Genomic DNA, 16,619 nt, shown 5'->3' on the forward strand with positions numbered 1-16,619 from the left:
TCTCTCTTGCATTTTGATGTTAGTTATCTGTGTCTTCTCTTTTTTCGTTGGTTAGCCTGCCTAAAAGTTAATCAATTTTATTGATCTTTTCAAGGAACGAGCTTTGGGTTTCTTTGATACATTCTGTTTAACTTCTTGTTTTAAATTTCATAGACTTCTGCTCTGGTTTTTATTAATTTTTTCTTCTGCTTACTTTGCATTTAATTTACTCTTTTGCTAGTTTACTTGAGGTAGAAGCTTATATTCTTAATTTTAGATCTTTTTCCTCTTCTAACATATGCATTCAGTGCTATAAATTTCATGTAAGCACTGCTTTCACAGCATGCCACAAATTTTGACAAGTTATATTTTTATTTTATTAAAATATTTAAAAATTTCTCTTAAGATTCTTCTTTGACTCATGTGTTATTTAGAAGTGTGTTATTTAATTTCCACATATTTTGGGATTTTCCAGCTATCCTTCTGTTAATAATTCCTGATTCAATTTTGTTGTGAGCAAAGAACATATTTGGTATGATTTTTATTTTTAAAAGTTTGTTAAAGTGTGTTTTATAGCCTATATGTGGTTTGCCTTAGTGAATGTTTGAGATTAAGAATGTGTATTATGCAGTTACTGAATTAAGTACTCTAGAAATGTCAGTTAAATCTAGGTGATTGGTGGTGTTTGGTTCAACTATATATTTAATGATTTTCTGCCTACTAGATATGTCAGTTCCATATAGAAGGGTATTGCAGTCTCCAACTATAGGGGTGGATTTGTGTGTCTCTCCTTGTCATTCTATTATTTCTTGCCTTACATATGTTGACATAGTCTCTTGTTAGGTGCATATACATTACAAATGGTTATGTCTTTTTTTTCTTCATTGCCAACTTTATTTTTTATTAACTTTTTAAAAAATTTAATTTCAGTACAGTTAACATACAGTGTTATGTTAGTTTCAGATGTACAATATAGTGATTCAACAATTGTATACATTACTCAGTGCTCATCATGATAAATGTACTTTTAATCCCTTCAACTGTTTTACTTATCTTCCCTCCTATCTCCCCTCTGGTAACCCTCGGTTTGTTCTCTATACTTAAGAGTCTGTTTTTTGGTTTGTCTCTTTTGTTGTTGTTCATTTGTTTTGTTTCATAAAGTCCACTTATGAGTGAAATCATATGGTATTTGTCTTTCTCTGACTGCCTTATTTTACTTAGCATTATACTTTCTATCTCTATCATGTTGTTGCAAATGACAAGATTTCATTCTTTTTTATGGCTGAGTAAGACTCCATTATATATGGAGAGAACTAGAAATAGAAGCAGAAAGAAAAGAAAGGAGACAGAGAAAGAAAGAAATAAAGGAAGGAAAGAAAGAAAAAAGAAAGAAAGAAAGAAATCATCTTCTTTATCCATTTATCCTTTAATGAACACTTGGGTTGCTTCCATAATTTGGCTATTGTCAATAATAGTTCAGTAAACATAGGGGTGCATGTATCTCTTTGAATTGGTGGTTTTGTATTCTTTGGGTAAATACCCAGTGGTGGAGTTACTGATTATATAGTAGTTCTATTTTAATTTTAATTTTAATTTTGAAGAAACTCCATACTATTTTCCATAGTGGCTACACCAGTTTGCATTCTCACCAACAGTACATAAGGGTTCTTCCTCCAAATCCTCACTAGTATTTATTGTTTCTTGTGTTTTTGATTTCAGCTATTCCAACAGGTGTGAGGTGATAGTTCATGGTGATTTTGATTTGCATTTGCCTGATGATTACTGATGTTGAGCATCTTTTCATGCATCTGTTGGTCATCTGTATGTCTTCTTTGGAGAAATTTCTATTCAGGTCCTCTGGCTATTTTAATTGGATTATTTGTTTTTTGTTGTTGAGTTGTATAAGTTCTTTATATATTTTGGATACTAACCCTTTATGGGATATGTCATTTCCAAATACCTTTTCCCATTCAGTAGGTAGTCATTTAGTTTTGTTGATTATTTTGTTTGCTTTGCAGAAGCTTTTTATTTTTATGTAGTCCCAGTAGCTTAATTTTGCTTTTTGTTTAGTTTTCCCAAAACCATTTGTTGAAGAGATTGTCTTTTTCCCATTGTATATTCTTGCCTCATTTGTCAAAGATTAATTAACTATATAATTATTGGTTTATTTCTGGGTTCTCTATTCTGTTCCATTGATGTATGTGTCTATTTTGGTACTGGTACCATACTGTTTTGCTTACTATAGCTTTATAGTATATCTTGAAATATGGGGTTGTGATACTTCCAATTTTGTTCTTTTTCATAATTGCTTTGGCTATTCTTTTATGGTTCCCATAACATTTTACGATTGTTTGTTCTAGTTCTGTGGAAAATTATGTTGATATTTTGGTAGGATTGCTTTGGGTAGTATGGATATTTTAAAATATTGGTTCTTCCAGGAGAACCTGAGTGGCTCAGTCAGTTAGGCACCTGACTTTGGCTCAGGTCACGATCTCGTGGTCTGTGAGTTCAAGTCCCACATCAGGCTCTGTGCAGACAGCTCAGAGCCTGGAGCCTGCTTCGGATTCTGTGTGTGTGTGTGTGTGTGTGTGTGTGTGTGTGTGTGTGTGTGTGTGTATGTGTGTGTATGTGTGTGTGTCTTTTTCTCTCTGCCCCTCCCCCTCTCCCTCTCTCTCTCACAAAATTAAATAAACATTAAATATATATATTGGTTCTTCCAATCCGGGATAATGGAATATGTTTCTATTGGCTTATGTCCTCTTAAATTTCTCTCATCAGTGTTTTATAGTTTTCAGAGTACAAGTATTTCACCTTCGGGGTTAATTTTATTCCTAGGCATTTTATCATTTTTGGTGTAGTTGTAAATGGCATTCTTTTCTTTTCTTTTTTTAAAGTTTATTTATTTGGAGAAAGAGAGCATGAATGGAGGAGGGACAGAGAGAGAGGGAGAGAGATAGAATCCCAAGCAGGCTCCACACTGTCAGCACAGAGCCTGACATGGGGCTTGAACTCATAAACCACAAGATCATGACCTGAACTAAAATGAAGAGTCGGATGCTTAACAACTGAGTCACCCATGCACCTGTAGAATTATTTTCTTAATTTCTCTTTCTGCTACTTGATTATTACTATTATAATATTTCTATTATATAAAAAGTATATATATATATATATATAGTGTCATGTCATCTGAAAATAGTGAAAGTTTTACTTCCTTACCAATTTGAATGCCTTTTATTCCTTTTTCTTGTCTCATTGCTGTGGCTAGGTCATCTAGTATTATGTTGAGTAAAAGTGGTAAGAGTGAACATCCTTGTCTTGTTCCTGATCTTAGGTGAAAAGCTCTCAGTTTTCACCATTGTGTATGATGTTAGCTGTGGGTTTTTCACATATGGCCTTTATTATGTTATATGTTCCTTCTGAACCTACTTTGTTGAGGGTTTTTATCATGATTAAATGTTGTATTTTGCCATTTGCTTTTTCTGCATCTATAAAGGTGATCCATATGTTTTTTTTTCTTTCTCTTGTAGAAGTGATATATCACATTGATTGATTTGCAAATATTGAACTACCCTTGCATCCCAGGAATAAATACCACTTGATCATGGTGAATGATTTTTTTCTATTGTATTGTTGGATTCAGTTTGCTGACACCTTGTTGCAGATTTTTGAATCCATGGTTATCAGATACATTGGCCTGGAGTATTCTTTTTGTAGTGTCTTTATCTGGTTTTGGTATGAGGGTCATGCTAGCCTCATAGAATGAATTTGGATGCTTTCGTTTTTCTATTTTTTAAAATAGTTTGAGAAGAATAGGTATTAACTCTTCCTTAAATGTTTGGTAGAATTCACCTGGGAAGCCATCTGGTCCTAGACTTTTGTTACTTGGGAGTTTTTTGATTACTGAATCAGTTTCATTGCTGGTAATTGGACTCTTCAAATTTTCTATTTCTTCCTGATTCAGTTTGGTAGTTTTTATGTTTCTGGGAATGATCCATTTCTTCTAGTTTGTTGAATTTGTTGGCTTATAATTTTTCATAATATTATGTCATAATGCTTTGTATTTCTGTGGTGTCAGTTGTTATTTCTCTTTCATTTCTGATTTTATTTAGTCCTCTCTTTCTTGGTGAGTTTGACTTTCGTTAGTTGGTTTTGGTGATCTTTCAAAGAACCAGTTCCAGGTTTCATTGCTCTATTGTTTTTTTAGTTTCTATTTCATGTATTTCTTGACTAATATTTATTTCCTTCCTTCTGGTTTAGGGAATTTTGTTTTTTCTTCTTTTTCTAGCTCCTTTATGTGTAAGGTTAGTTTGTTTATTTGAGATTTTTCTTGCTTCTTCAGGTAGGCCTGTATTGCTGTAAACTTCCCTTTTAAAACAACCTTTCTATATCCCAAAGATTTTGGACCATTTTTTTTTCATTTTCCTTTTTCTCTATGTATTTTTTAATTTCCTCTTTAATTCCTTGGTTGACCCATTCATTGTTTGGTAGCACGTTATTTAAACTCCATGTATTTGCGTTTTTTTCCAGATTTTTTTCTTATGGTTGATATTTAATTTCATAGTGTTGTGGTCAGAAAACATGCATGGTATGACTTCAGTCTTTTTGAATTTGTTGAGACTTCTTTCATGGTCTCATATGTCATCTATTCTGGAGAATGTTCCATGTGCATTTGAAGGAATGTGTATTCTACTGTTTTAGTATGGATTAATCTGAAGATATCTGTGAGGTCTATCTGGGCCGGTGTGTCATTCAAAGTCACTGTTTCCTTTTTGATATTCTGTTTGGATGACCTATCCATTGGTTTAAGTGGGGTGTTAAAGTCCCCTACTATTACTGTTTTACTATCAATTACTTCCTTTGTGTTTTTTTATGTGCTGCCTTATATGTTTGAGTGCTCCATATTGGGTGCAATAATATTTACAATTGTTATATCTTTTTGTTGGATTGTTCCCTTTGATTATGTAGTGTCCTTCTTTGCCTCGTTATAGTCTGTTTTAACATCTATTTTCTCTGATGTAAATATTGCTACCCTAGCTTTCTTTTCACTTCCATTTGCATAATAAATGTTTCTCCATCCCCTCCCTTTCAATTTGCAGGTGTCTTTGGATTTGAAATGAGTCTCTTGTAGGCAGCATATAGATGAGTCTTACTTTTTTTATCCATTCTGTCACCCTTTGCCCTTGATTGGAATGTTTAGCTCATTCATATTCAGAGTAATTATTGATAGGTATGTACTTACTGCCATTTTATTACTTGTTTTACGGTTGTTTATGCCATTCTTCTCTGTTCCTTTCTTCTCTTGCTCTCTTTTCTCACAGTTTGTTCAGTTTCTTCAGTGATATACTTGGATTCCTTTGTCTTTATTTTTTGCATATCTGTTACTCATTTTTGTTTCATGGTTACCAATCGGTTTGTATATACCATCTTCTGTTTATAGCAGTCTACATTAAGTTGATGGTCACTTATGTTTGAACCCACTCTTTTCTCCTCTGCCCTGCAATGTTTTAGATATTTGGTGTCATACTTCAAAATCCTTTTATTTTGTGAATCCCTGACTGATTTGTATAGGTATACTTATTTTCACTCCTTTTGTGCTTCCTACTTTTCTTACTCCTGCTTATGGTCTTTCCTTTACCCTAAAGAGTCCTCTTTAACATTTTTTTGTAAAGCTGGTTTACTGGTCATGAATTCCTTTAACTTATTCTGGGAAACTCTTTATTTATCCTTCTATTCTCCTTCCTGGATAGAGTATTATTGGCTGAAGATTTTTTCCTTTCAGCAATTATATCATGCCACTGCCTGCAGTTTCTGCTGAAGAATCAGATAGCTTTATGGAGTCTTCTTTGTATGTAACTATTTTCTTTTCTCTTGTTGCTTTAAAAATTCTCTGTTTATCACTACTTCCTGCCATTTTAATGATTATGTGTCTTGGTGTGGAACTCCTTAGGTTGATTTTGTTGCAGGCTCTCTGTGCCTCCTGGATCTGGATTTCTGTTTCCTTCCCCAGATTTGGTAACTTTTTAACTATTATTTCTTCAAATAAAATTTTTGCCCTCTCTTCTCTTCTGGGATTCCTACGATGTGAATGTTATTATTCTTGATGGTGTCACTGAGTTCCCTAAGTCTATTTTCATTTTTTATTATTATTTTTCTCTTTCTTGTTCAGCTTAATTGCTTTCCATTTCTTTGTCCTCCAGGTCACTGATCTGTTCTTCTGGTTCCTCTAGTCTACTATTTATTTCATCTAGTACATTTTAAGTTTTATTGATTGAGTTCTTCATCTCTGATTGGTTCTTTTTTAAGTTTTCTGTTTCTTTATTGAGGGTCTTACTGAGGTCCTCCACTTTTTTCTCAAGTCCAGTAAGTATCTTTATGACCATTATTTTAAATTCTTGATCAGGCATATTGCTTATCTCTGTTTTGTATAGGTGTTTTGCTGTGATTTTTGTCCTATTCTTCCATTTGGAACATTTTCTTGTCTCCTTATTGTGTATGTTTCCGTGTGTTAGTAAAGTCAGTTTTGTCTCCTGCTCTTGAAGAGGTCCTATAGTGCCCTACAGTGCAGTGTCCACTGTTCACTAGAACCTGGTGCTTCAGGGGTGTCTCTTATGTGTGTTGCATGTACTCTGCTGTTGTCACTGAACCACTTTTACCTTCAGTCCTATTGTCTGCAACGGCTCACTTTACTGTGGACAGGGGTTAGTCCCCATATGTTGTTAGTGGGCCAATTGGGGCCATCTTGGACTTACGTTGAGTCAGACTAGGTGTTTGATAGAGATGCAGTAGCACCAAACTGCAGGGTGCTTTCCCTATTTTGTCCCCTGAGAAGCTTTTGTTAGTGGGTAAGGCCTGCCCTCAGACTAGATATCTGTCCCCAGCCTGTTGCTGGGGCCCCAGCTGGACTTGTGTGTTTGGTTATCTTTCCCTCTTTCCCAGGCAGGAGTCACTTGGGAGTAGTGGTGGCCCCTGTCAGGGATGCTTGCCCACTATCAGGCTTGTGGCACTGCTTTGGATTGGCTCTGGCCAAGAGTATATCAAAGTTGGCAGGACCACAGAGAAACAGGGGTCAGGGCGGGTGGTGGTAGCAAGGTTTGCATTGGAGGGGGTGGATTTTCAGAACTGCTCAAGTCAAAAGTATGGTATGATGTTAGCAGCACTGGTTTCTACAGATGTCTGTGTGCCTAGGCTGGGGGCAGGAGAGGGAAATGGTGCCCACCAGCTCCTTTGTTCCTGGAGAAGTCTCCCAAAGATCTCCATCACATGTCCTTAGATTAGTAAACAATCTCCCATATACCCCAGGTGTTTTTCAAACTGCTGTTTCAGTGCTGTATTTCTGCTGGGCCATTTGTTGCGCTGTGTCTTTGAGGGCAGGGACTCAGTTTCTTTTTGCCCTTCCAGCTCTCCCAGATCCAAGCCTGCTGATTTTTAAAGTTCCAAGGGTTAAGTCCTGCTGATTGTAAGAACTTGAAAAATTTGGCCCTTCTGGTTTTCACAGCCAAATGTTATGGGCTTCATCTTTCCTGCATGGGCTCCCCAGTGTGAGAGTCTATTCCTCTCTCCTCTCTGCACTCACGGCATTCCTCCCTCTAACAGAGAGCCCCACAGGTCGTTTAGCTTCCGATCATGTCTCTGCCCTTCCTACACTCTTCCTTGTGGCCTCTTCTCTACATTTAGCTGTGGAGAGTCCATTATGCCAATCTTTGCGTCCTTTTCTGGGTTATTTACACTGATGTGTGTGTTACCTAGTTGTATCTATGGAACAAGGTGTGCTTAGGGGCTTCTTACTCCTTTATTTTCCCCAGAAGTCACAGATTGTTAGGCCTTGATAAATTAAATTTTTATAGTTCTGTAATGCCTCCTTTTTATCTCTGATAAGTTTCCTTTCTCTGAAATCAGCTTTGTCTGAAATTAATATAGTTCTTCCAGCCTTCCTTTGATTAGTGTTATTTTTTTTGCATCTTTATATTAAAGTGAGTTTCTTGTAAATAAATATATATATAGTTGGCTTTTTCCCCCCTCACTCTGATGTTCTGCATTAAAAAAAATTTTTTTTTTTTTGAGAGAGTGAGGGCGTAAGTTGGGGAGGGGCAGAGGAAGAGGGAGAGAGAGAATCTTAGGCAGGTTCCATGCCCGGTGCAGTAGAGCCTAATGCAGGCTCAATCTCATGATCATGAGATCATGACCTGAGCTGAAATCAAGAGTTGGACACTTTACTGACTGAGCGAACCAGGTGCCTCTGACATTCTGTGTTTTAATAGTGTATATGTCCATTTGCATTTAAAGTGATTATTGACATGGTTGGATTAATATTTACCATATTTGTAACTATTTTCTATTCATTGTTCTATTCTTTGTTTCTTTTTTGTATTCCACTCATTTGTTAGCCTTTATGGTTTTAATAGAGCATTTTTTTTAATAGAGCATTTTATATGATTCTGTTTTATCTCTTGTTAGCATATCAATATAGTTCTTTTTCTTTTCTTTTCTTTTCTTTTTTTTTAAGTAGGCTTCACACCCAGCACTGAGCCCAGTGCAGGGCTTGAAATTTTGACTCTGACACCAAGACCTGAACTGAGATCAAGAGTTGGCTGTTTAACCAACTGAGTCACCCAGGCACTCCAATATAGTTCTTTTTAAAAAACTTTTTTAAGTGGTGACCATAGATTTTTAATATACACTTAGAACTAAGTCCACTTTTAAACAACACTTTACAAGTGTAGGGATAATGCAGGTATCTTGAAATAGAGTGTTTGAAAATCTTTTCTCTTATTCTTCATAACATTGCTGTCAATCATTTTATTTATTCATAAGGTATAATTTTCCAATATATTGTTGCTATTATGTTGAGCAAACTGTTATCTGCTAGGTCAGTTAAGAATAAGAAAAGTAAATGATTTTATTTCACTTTCGCTTATTCTTTTTCTGTTTTCTCTTCCTTAACTGACATAGATCTCAGTTCCTAACATATGTCCTTTTACTTCTCTGTGAAAATTTTCTTTTGACATTTCTTCTAAGGCACATCTACTAGCAACAAATTCATTTTGGTTTTGTTTGCCTTAGAAGGTCTATTTTTTCTTCACTTTGGAAGAATAGCTTTTCCAGATAGAGAATTCTAGGTTGGTGGGATTTTTCCTTCAATACTTTTATTTATTTATTTATTTATTTATTTATTTATTTATTTATTTATTTTTAAAAAGACACATTTATTCAGCGTCATGATCAGACTATTACATTTAGCAATCAACAGCATGGGTGCAAAAAAAAAAATCTACATTAAAACCCTTTGTTGGAATGCTTTACACTTTCCACAGAACAGAAACTAACCTGTTATACAATTAGTCACAAATACAGTCCTCGAGTTTTTTGCCCATACACATGAGTATTGTCTAAAACATGTCTTCTTTGTAGCAGCTAGGCCCTGCCACCACTGTGCTTGGCTGAGTTCACAAATCTGTTGTAACCTGTAGCTTCCCTGTCACTTCTCTGGCTCTCCTCTCCTGCTAAGCTTTGTTTCCTGGCAGTAATTAAAACATTCTGCCACTGCCATAGCTACTGCTGCTGCTGGAACTGCCATAGCCACCTCAGTTTTGTGGTTTGGCAAAGTATTGGCCTCCACCACCATAGGGGCCAGAGCTTCTGCCTCCAAAATTTCCTCCTTTCATGGGTCCAAAATTTGAAGATTGATTGTTGTAATTGCCAAAATCATTATAGCTTCCACCACCTCCAAAGTTGCTTCCATCGTTACCAAATCCATTATAGCCATCCCCACTGCCACCATATCCACCACCACCTTGACTGCCGCCAAAGCCACCTCGCCCACTGAAGTTTCCTCCATGGCCAAAGTTGTCATTCCCACCAAAACCACCTCCACGACCACCACCGAAGTTCCCAGAACCACTTCGACCTCTTTGGCTGGAAGAAGCACTAGCCATCTCTTGCTTAGATAAAGCTTTCCTTACTTCACAGTTGTGGCCATTCACAGTGTGGTATTTTTGAATGGCAATCTTGTCTACAGAGTCATGGTCGTCAAAGGTCACAAAAGGAAAGCCTCTCTTTTTGCCACTGCCTTGGTCAGTCATGATTTCAATCACTTCAATTTTCCCATACTGTTCAAAATAATCTCTTAGATGATGTTCCTCAGTGTCTTCTTTAATGCCACCGACAAAAATCTTTGTCACAGTTAAGTGGGCACCAGGTCTTTGAGAATCTTCTCTCAAGACAGCCCTCTTTGGTTCCACAACTCTTCCATCCACCTTGTGTGCCCTTGCATTCATGGCTGCATCCACCTCTTCCACAGTAGCATAGGTGACAAACCCAAAGCCTCTGGAGCGCTTGGTGTTTGGATCTCTCATTACCACACAGTCTGTAATCGTTCCCCATTGCTCAAAATGGCTCCTTAGACTCTCATTGGTTGTTTCAAAGCTCAAACGTCCAATGAAAAGCTTCCGCAGCTGTTCAGGCTCTTTGGGAGATTCTGACTTAAACATGACGATGGTGGGAGGGGAGACTTTCACGATGCTTACTCAGCTGCGTCCACAGGCAGAAAGGGCCTTCAATACTGTAAATATTTTACTCCATTCTCTGCTTGTGTGCATGGTTTCTGAAGAGAAGTCCTGTAATTCTTATCCATGTTCATCTATAGGTAATGTGAGTTTTCCCTTTGGCTTCTTCAGGATTTTATCTTTGCGTTTTATTTTCTGCAATGTGAATACTATATGCTTACATGTAGACTTTTTGCCACTTGGTGTTCTCTGTGTTTCCTGGATTGTTGGTTTGGTGTCATTAATTTTTTTCAATTTGTTATTTATTTTTTTTTAACATTTATTTATTATTGAGAGACAGACACAGAGTGTGAGCAGGGGAGGGGTAGAGAGATGGGGAGACACAGAATCTGAAGTAGGCTCCAGGCTCTGAGCTGTCAGCACAGAGCCAGATGCGGGACTCGAACTCATGAACTGTGAGATCACGACCTGAGCTGAAGTCGGTCGCCCAACCAACTGAGCCACCCAGGCACCCCTGTTATTATTACTTTAAATATTTCTTTTGTTCCTTTCTCTCTTATATTTCTGATAGTTTCATTATGTGTGTATTATACCTTTTTAAATTGCCTTAAAATTTTTGGGGGCCCCTGGGTGGTTCAGTCAGTTGGGCATCTGACTTTGGCTCAGGTCATGATCTTGCAATTCATGAGTTCAAGCCCTGCATCAGGCTCTGCGCTGACAGCTGAGAGCCTGGAGCCTGCTTCAGATTCTGTGTCTGCCTCCCTCTCTCTCTACCCTGCCCCTACTCACACTCTGTCTCTCTCTGTCTCTCAAAAAAACAAACAAACAAATAAAATGTCAAAAAAAATTAAAAACAAATTGTCTTACAATTTTTGAAGATTTTCTTCCTCTTTTTCCTTTATATTTTCTCTTTGAATTTCAGTTTGGGAATTTGTATTGGATTTTCAAGCTCACCAATTTGTTCATAAGCTGATTCCGGTCTGATGGTGACCCCATCAAAGGCCTTCTTCATTTCTGTTACAGTGCTTTTGATTACTAGCATTTCCTTTTAAGCTATTAAGAGTTTCCACCTCTCTGTTTACATTACCCATCTGTTCTTGTATGTTGTCCAGTTTTTCCGTTAGAGCCCACAGAATACTGATTGTAGTTATTTTATATTCCTTGTCTAATAATTTCCAAATCTCTGCATATACAAGTCTTATTCTGTTACTTTCTTTGTCTTCTCAGACTATGTTTTTTGCCTTTGAGTATGTCCTGTAACTTTTTTTTGAAACCAAATATGTTGTATTGGGTAAAAGTTACTGAGGCAAATAGGTCTTTAAGAGTGAAGTTTTATGTTTATCTGTGAGTTAGGTTGTGATTACCATTTGCTGTAACTGTACATGTCAAAGCTAAATTTTTCTCTTGTTCTTTTTGTTTTCTCTATTGTCTTTGGGTTCACTTAGAGACTTCTTAGAGTCTGAACCTTGTAGTTCTTTCAACTGTAATCCCTTGTTATTACACAGGAGGCTTGTCGATGTGGTAGTAAGTTGTGGGTGGAGGAGAAGCATTCTATAATCCTATGATTAGGTCATAGTCTTTCAGTGGGCTTGTGTCTCTGGGATGTGACCTTCACAAGTATTTCTCAGCCTTTTTTTATTTTCTTCTTTTTTTTAATGTTTATTTATTTTTGAGAGAGAATCAGAGTACGAGCAGGGGAAGGGCAGAGAGAGAGGGAGACACAGAATCCGAAGCAGGCTCCAGGCTCTGAGCTGTCAGCATAGAACCCTATGTGGGGCTTGAACTCACAAACTATGAGATCATGACCTGAGCTAAAGTCAGACACTTAACTGAGCCACCCAGGTGCCCCATCCTTTTTATTTTTCTTAGGTGATATGGGAAAGCTGAAGAGTATCTGAGTTAGGTATTCCATTCCTCCACATTGATTAGGCTCTGTTCAAATCATGTTATGCTCTGAAGAAATCATCTCCCTTGAGGGCAGACCTTTGTCAAGGAGAACAGGATGCTCGAGGATTATTTCAAAATGGCTACTTTTCTCCTCACTTTGCCAAAAGCATGTGAGGGTTTTTCTCTGAAAATTTGTTGGGTTCTTAGAGATGAAAATAATGAAAATGTGGGGGCTTCCTTAAAGCTGGGACCCCAGGAGGTTTTATCTCTCAAGCTAGTCTATGCTCACTCTCCCAATAAATAGTTACTGCATGTGGCTAGCTTCAGTGTCACTTTCTGTTCCTGGTAAGCTGTGATTCTCTGTACTTACCTTTATCTGCATTTGGGGGAGTAGTGGTTTGTTCTATGTTCTTAATTCTTTGATTGATCAAAGAAGAGTTTTTATTGTCAGATTTTCAGCTTTGTTTCATCTTGTGAGGTTGGGAGTCATGATTTCCAAGCTCTTTGCGTGCTGGAACAGAAACCAAAATGCTATTTGTTTATATCTTTAGTGACTTGTTAGATTATTTTAGTGAAGTCTGTTCCTACCCTTCTCCTTGCAATATGAAGCCTCTGATGTTTCTCAAAAGGGGCAGCCTTGGGTATGTTCACAGTTACCCTGGAATGACTATGGTTTTGGTGAGTCCTTTTTGATTATCTTGCTTCCAGACTACATTCAGCTGTTAAGCTCCATAAATTCTTGGCTGTTTGTTTTATTGTTTTCAACAGCGCCCTCAAGCATAAATTGATTCACATACTGGTTCAAGTAAATTTGGGTTCCATTATAGGGATAGGTTTTTAGTTCAGTATTTGGGTTTTTCTGACCTGAGAATGCTCTTCTTAGCAGCCTCGTTCCTTGATTCTCTCTGGTAAAGTAGCTGACCTATGGTTTATTTTATATCTATAAAGAGTTTACCACTGTTCTGAATTTCTTTTCGCCATACCCTCCAAATCTTTTCACCAGACCCTTCATTCTTGAGACTGTCCTGGGCTTGAACTTCCCCACAGTCTATTAAAAATGAAGGAAATCCCAGGGCACGTGGGTGGCTCAGTCAGTTAAGCGTCCAACTCTTGATTTCAGCTCAGGTCATGACTTTAGGGTTCGTGAGTTTGGGCCCTGCATCTTGGGGTTCTCTCTGACTCCCTCTCTCTCTGCCCCTCCCCTGCTCACTCTCTCCTCTCAAAATGAATAAATAAACTTAAAAAAAGTTTTAAAAACAAATGAAGGAAGTCCCTTTGGAAGAACTTAGGAACTTCCTGTTTTATGGCCTCCCTCTCTTCACGGGCACAATCTCTGAGCCATGGCTCTCAAGCTTGTATGAAGACAGTGGTGCACTTCTCTTTGAGTGGCATGCCTACTTTAGGATCTAGGCACTTGGTAGGGATGGTGGAAAGTGTGGCTGTAGCCCCTGGTCTTATTGTCATGCATCTGCAAGTATGGAACCCCCTATTTACGAAAAACCTGTGTCAAGGAGAATCAGAGGCATAGTATTCTTACTAAGCCACAAATAAGATAGAACTGCGAGCCTGTGTGTAAAGAATGGGCTTAAGAAGGGAGCCCCCATTTCCTAGAAATACTTTCCAGGAACTTAGCCTTTTAAAAAAATAGCTTGAGATGGGATGAGAAAAGCTGATATCCTGTCTCTCCTGGAAAGATAGTTTAGTTCCTGACCAGGTACTGAGGGGAGAGGAAGCACTGTTCTTGGATGCATCCCATCTGTAGTGGATTTTCCTTTATGCTTAGCTGGGAGTAAGGAGGGAATAGGTCATAGTTCAGATGCCGCAGACTTTCACTGTTCCTAGTTTTAGTTAGTTTTCTTGAAAATGTTACTTCATCTACTATATGTCCTTAGGACCCTTTCCAGAACCTATTTAAAGACAAGGTAAAATTGGTTTTTTATAATTTTCACTAATTTCTCTAGGGAGTGATTCTGCCACACTGCCATGCCAGAAGTGGAATCTTTACCTTATACAGTTGATATGTTTTAATTTTATTTTATGTGAATATAATTTTCTAATTACTCTTATGTTATTTTGTACCATTTAATTTTAAATATTTGGAGATTAAATAAATATCTTTTCAGTTATTGATTTTTCAGTCTTTTGTATTAATTGAGGCTTTGTTATGTACAATGTAATCATCTTACTGGATGTTCCATGTACACTTAAAAGGAAAGTGCATTCTTTTCTTTAGGATGAAATGTTCTATAATTGTCAATTGGGTCAAGTTTTTCAATTCTTGTCCTACTGAATCTCTATTTACTTGTTCTACCACTTATTTAGAGAAGAGTATTGACATCTCCAACTGTATTTGTGCATTTGTATTTCTTCTTTTATTTATATCATGTTAGTTCACGTATTTGAAGGTATGTTTTTGATATATATAGATTTAGGGTTATTATTACTTAATATATATATATATATATATATTTTTTTTTTTTTAATTTTTGAGAGAGAGAGAAAGACACAGAGTATGAGCAGGGAGGGGCAGAGAGAGAGAAGGAGACACAGAATCCGAAGCAGGCTGTAGACTCTGAGCTGTCAGCAGAGAGCCTGATGCAGGACTCAAACTCGTGAACCATGAGATCATGACCTGAGCTGAAGTTGGATGCTTAACTGACTGAGCCACTCAGGTGCCCCAGGGTTATTTTTACTTCTTAATGAATTCATCCCTTTACCCATTATAATGTTTCTTATCCTGTAGTATAGTTTATGAAATATTGATATAACCACTTCAGCCTTCTTAAGATTATTTTTTGAATGGCATATCTCTTTCCATGCTTTTGTTTCTAATTTTTCTAGTTTTTTATGTTTAAAACATATTTCTTTAAACAGCATATGGTTGGATCTTGCTTTTTGTAGCCAATCTTACAATAGCTGTCTTTTAGTTGCAGTATTTAGACCATTTACATTAATGTAATCATTAACATAGTTGTGTGTAAGTTTACCATGTTGTTATTTTCTATTTGTCCCATTTTTTGTTTCTTTTTTATTATTTTTCTGCCTTCTTTTTTCCCCCACATTTTGAGAAAAAAAATTGACATACATTGCTGTATAAGTTTAAGGCATGGTGGTTTGATATATATGTGAAATGATTACCACAATAGGTTTAGCTAACATCCATCTTCTCATATAGATACAATAAAAAGAAAAAAAAAATCTCTTTGTGATCAGAACTCATAGGATTTACTCTCTTAACAGCTTTTCTATGTATCAGAATTACCTATAGTCATCATGTTGTACATTATATCCCTTGTACTTATTTATCTTATAACTAGAAGTTTATACCTTTTGACTACCTTCCTTCTATTTCCCTTCCCCCTAACCTCTGTTTCTGGTAACTGTAAGTCTAATTTTTTTGTGAGTTTGTTTGTTTTTAAGTTCCATACATAAGTGAGATCACACAGTATTTGTCGTTATATGTCTGACTTAGTTCACTTAGCATAATTCTTTCAAGGTCTATCCATGTTGTTGCAAATGATAGGATTTTCTCATTTTTTTAAACATTTATTTATTTTTGAGAGAGAGAATGTGTGTGTGAGTCGGGGAGGGCCAGAAAGAGGGAGACAGAAGATCGCAAGCAGGCTCCATCCGATGAGTGCAAAGCCTGACACAGGGCTTGAACCCACAAACCATGAGATCACGACCTGAGCCAAAATCAAGAGTTGGCTACTCAACAAACTGAGCCACCCAGGTGCCCCATTTTCTCATTTTTTTTTCAACGTTTTTTATTTATTTTTGGGACAGAGAGAGACAGAGCATGAATGGGGGAGGGGCAGAGACAGAGGGAGACACAGAATCGGAAACAGGCTCCAGGCTCTGAGCCATCAGCCCAGAGCCTGACGCGGGGCTCGAACTCACGGACCGCGAGATCGTGGCCTGGCTGAAGTCGGACGCTTAACCGACTGCACCACCCAGGCGCCCCGCCCATTTTCTCATTTTTTAAGTGGTTGAATAATATTTCTGTGTGTGGGTGTGCGTGTGTGTATATGTATGTATGTGTACCACATTTTCCTTCTTTCTTTATCTTCCCACAGACACTTAAGGCATTTCTATATCTGCACTATTGTGAGTAATGCTGCAGTGAACATGAAAGTACAGATATCTCTTCAAGATAGTGATTTTATTTCCTTCAGATATATACCCAGAAGTGGGATTGCTGGATTGTATGGTAGTTCTAATTTTTTGAGGAACCTCCAACTGTTTTCC

General features: G+C 37.2%; 2 protein-coding genes across 10 annotated transcripts in view; one reads left to right on the plus strand and one right to left on the minus strand.

Moving 5' to 3' along the window:
• Positions 1-16,619, plus strand: part of TSGA10 (testis specific 10) — a 161,977-nt gene that overhangs the window by 97,002 nt on the left and 48,356 nt on the right. The gene's annotated exons all lie outside the window — the stretch shown is intronic.
• Positions 9,174-10,469, minus strand: LOC101087915 (heterogeneous nuclear ribonucleoprotein A1-like). The gene has a single exon (XM_011281059.4). It carries the CDS (start codon positions 10,467-10,469, stop codon positions 9,564-9,566), a length of 906 nt encoding a protein of 301 aa, XP_011279361.3. The 3' UTR covers positions 9,174-9,563.

This window comes from Felis catus, chromosome A3 (assembly GCF_018350175.1).
Source record: "Felis catus isolate Fca126 chromosome A3, F.catus_Fca126_mat1.0, whole genome shotgun sequence".
Taxonomy (NCBI): Eukaryota; Metazoa; Chordata; class Mammalia; order Carnivora; family Felidae; genus Felis; species Felis catus.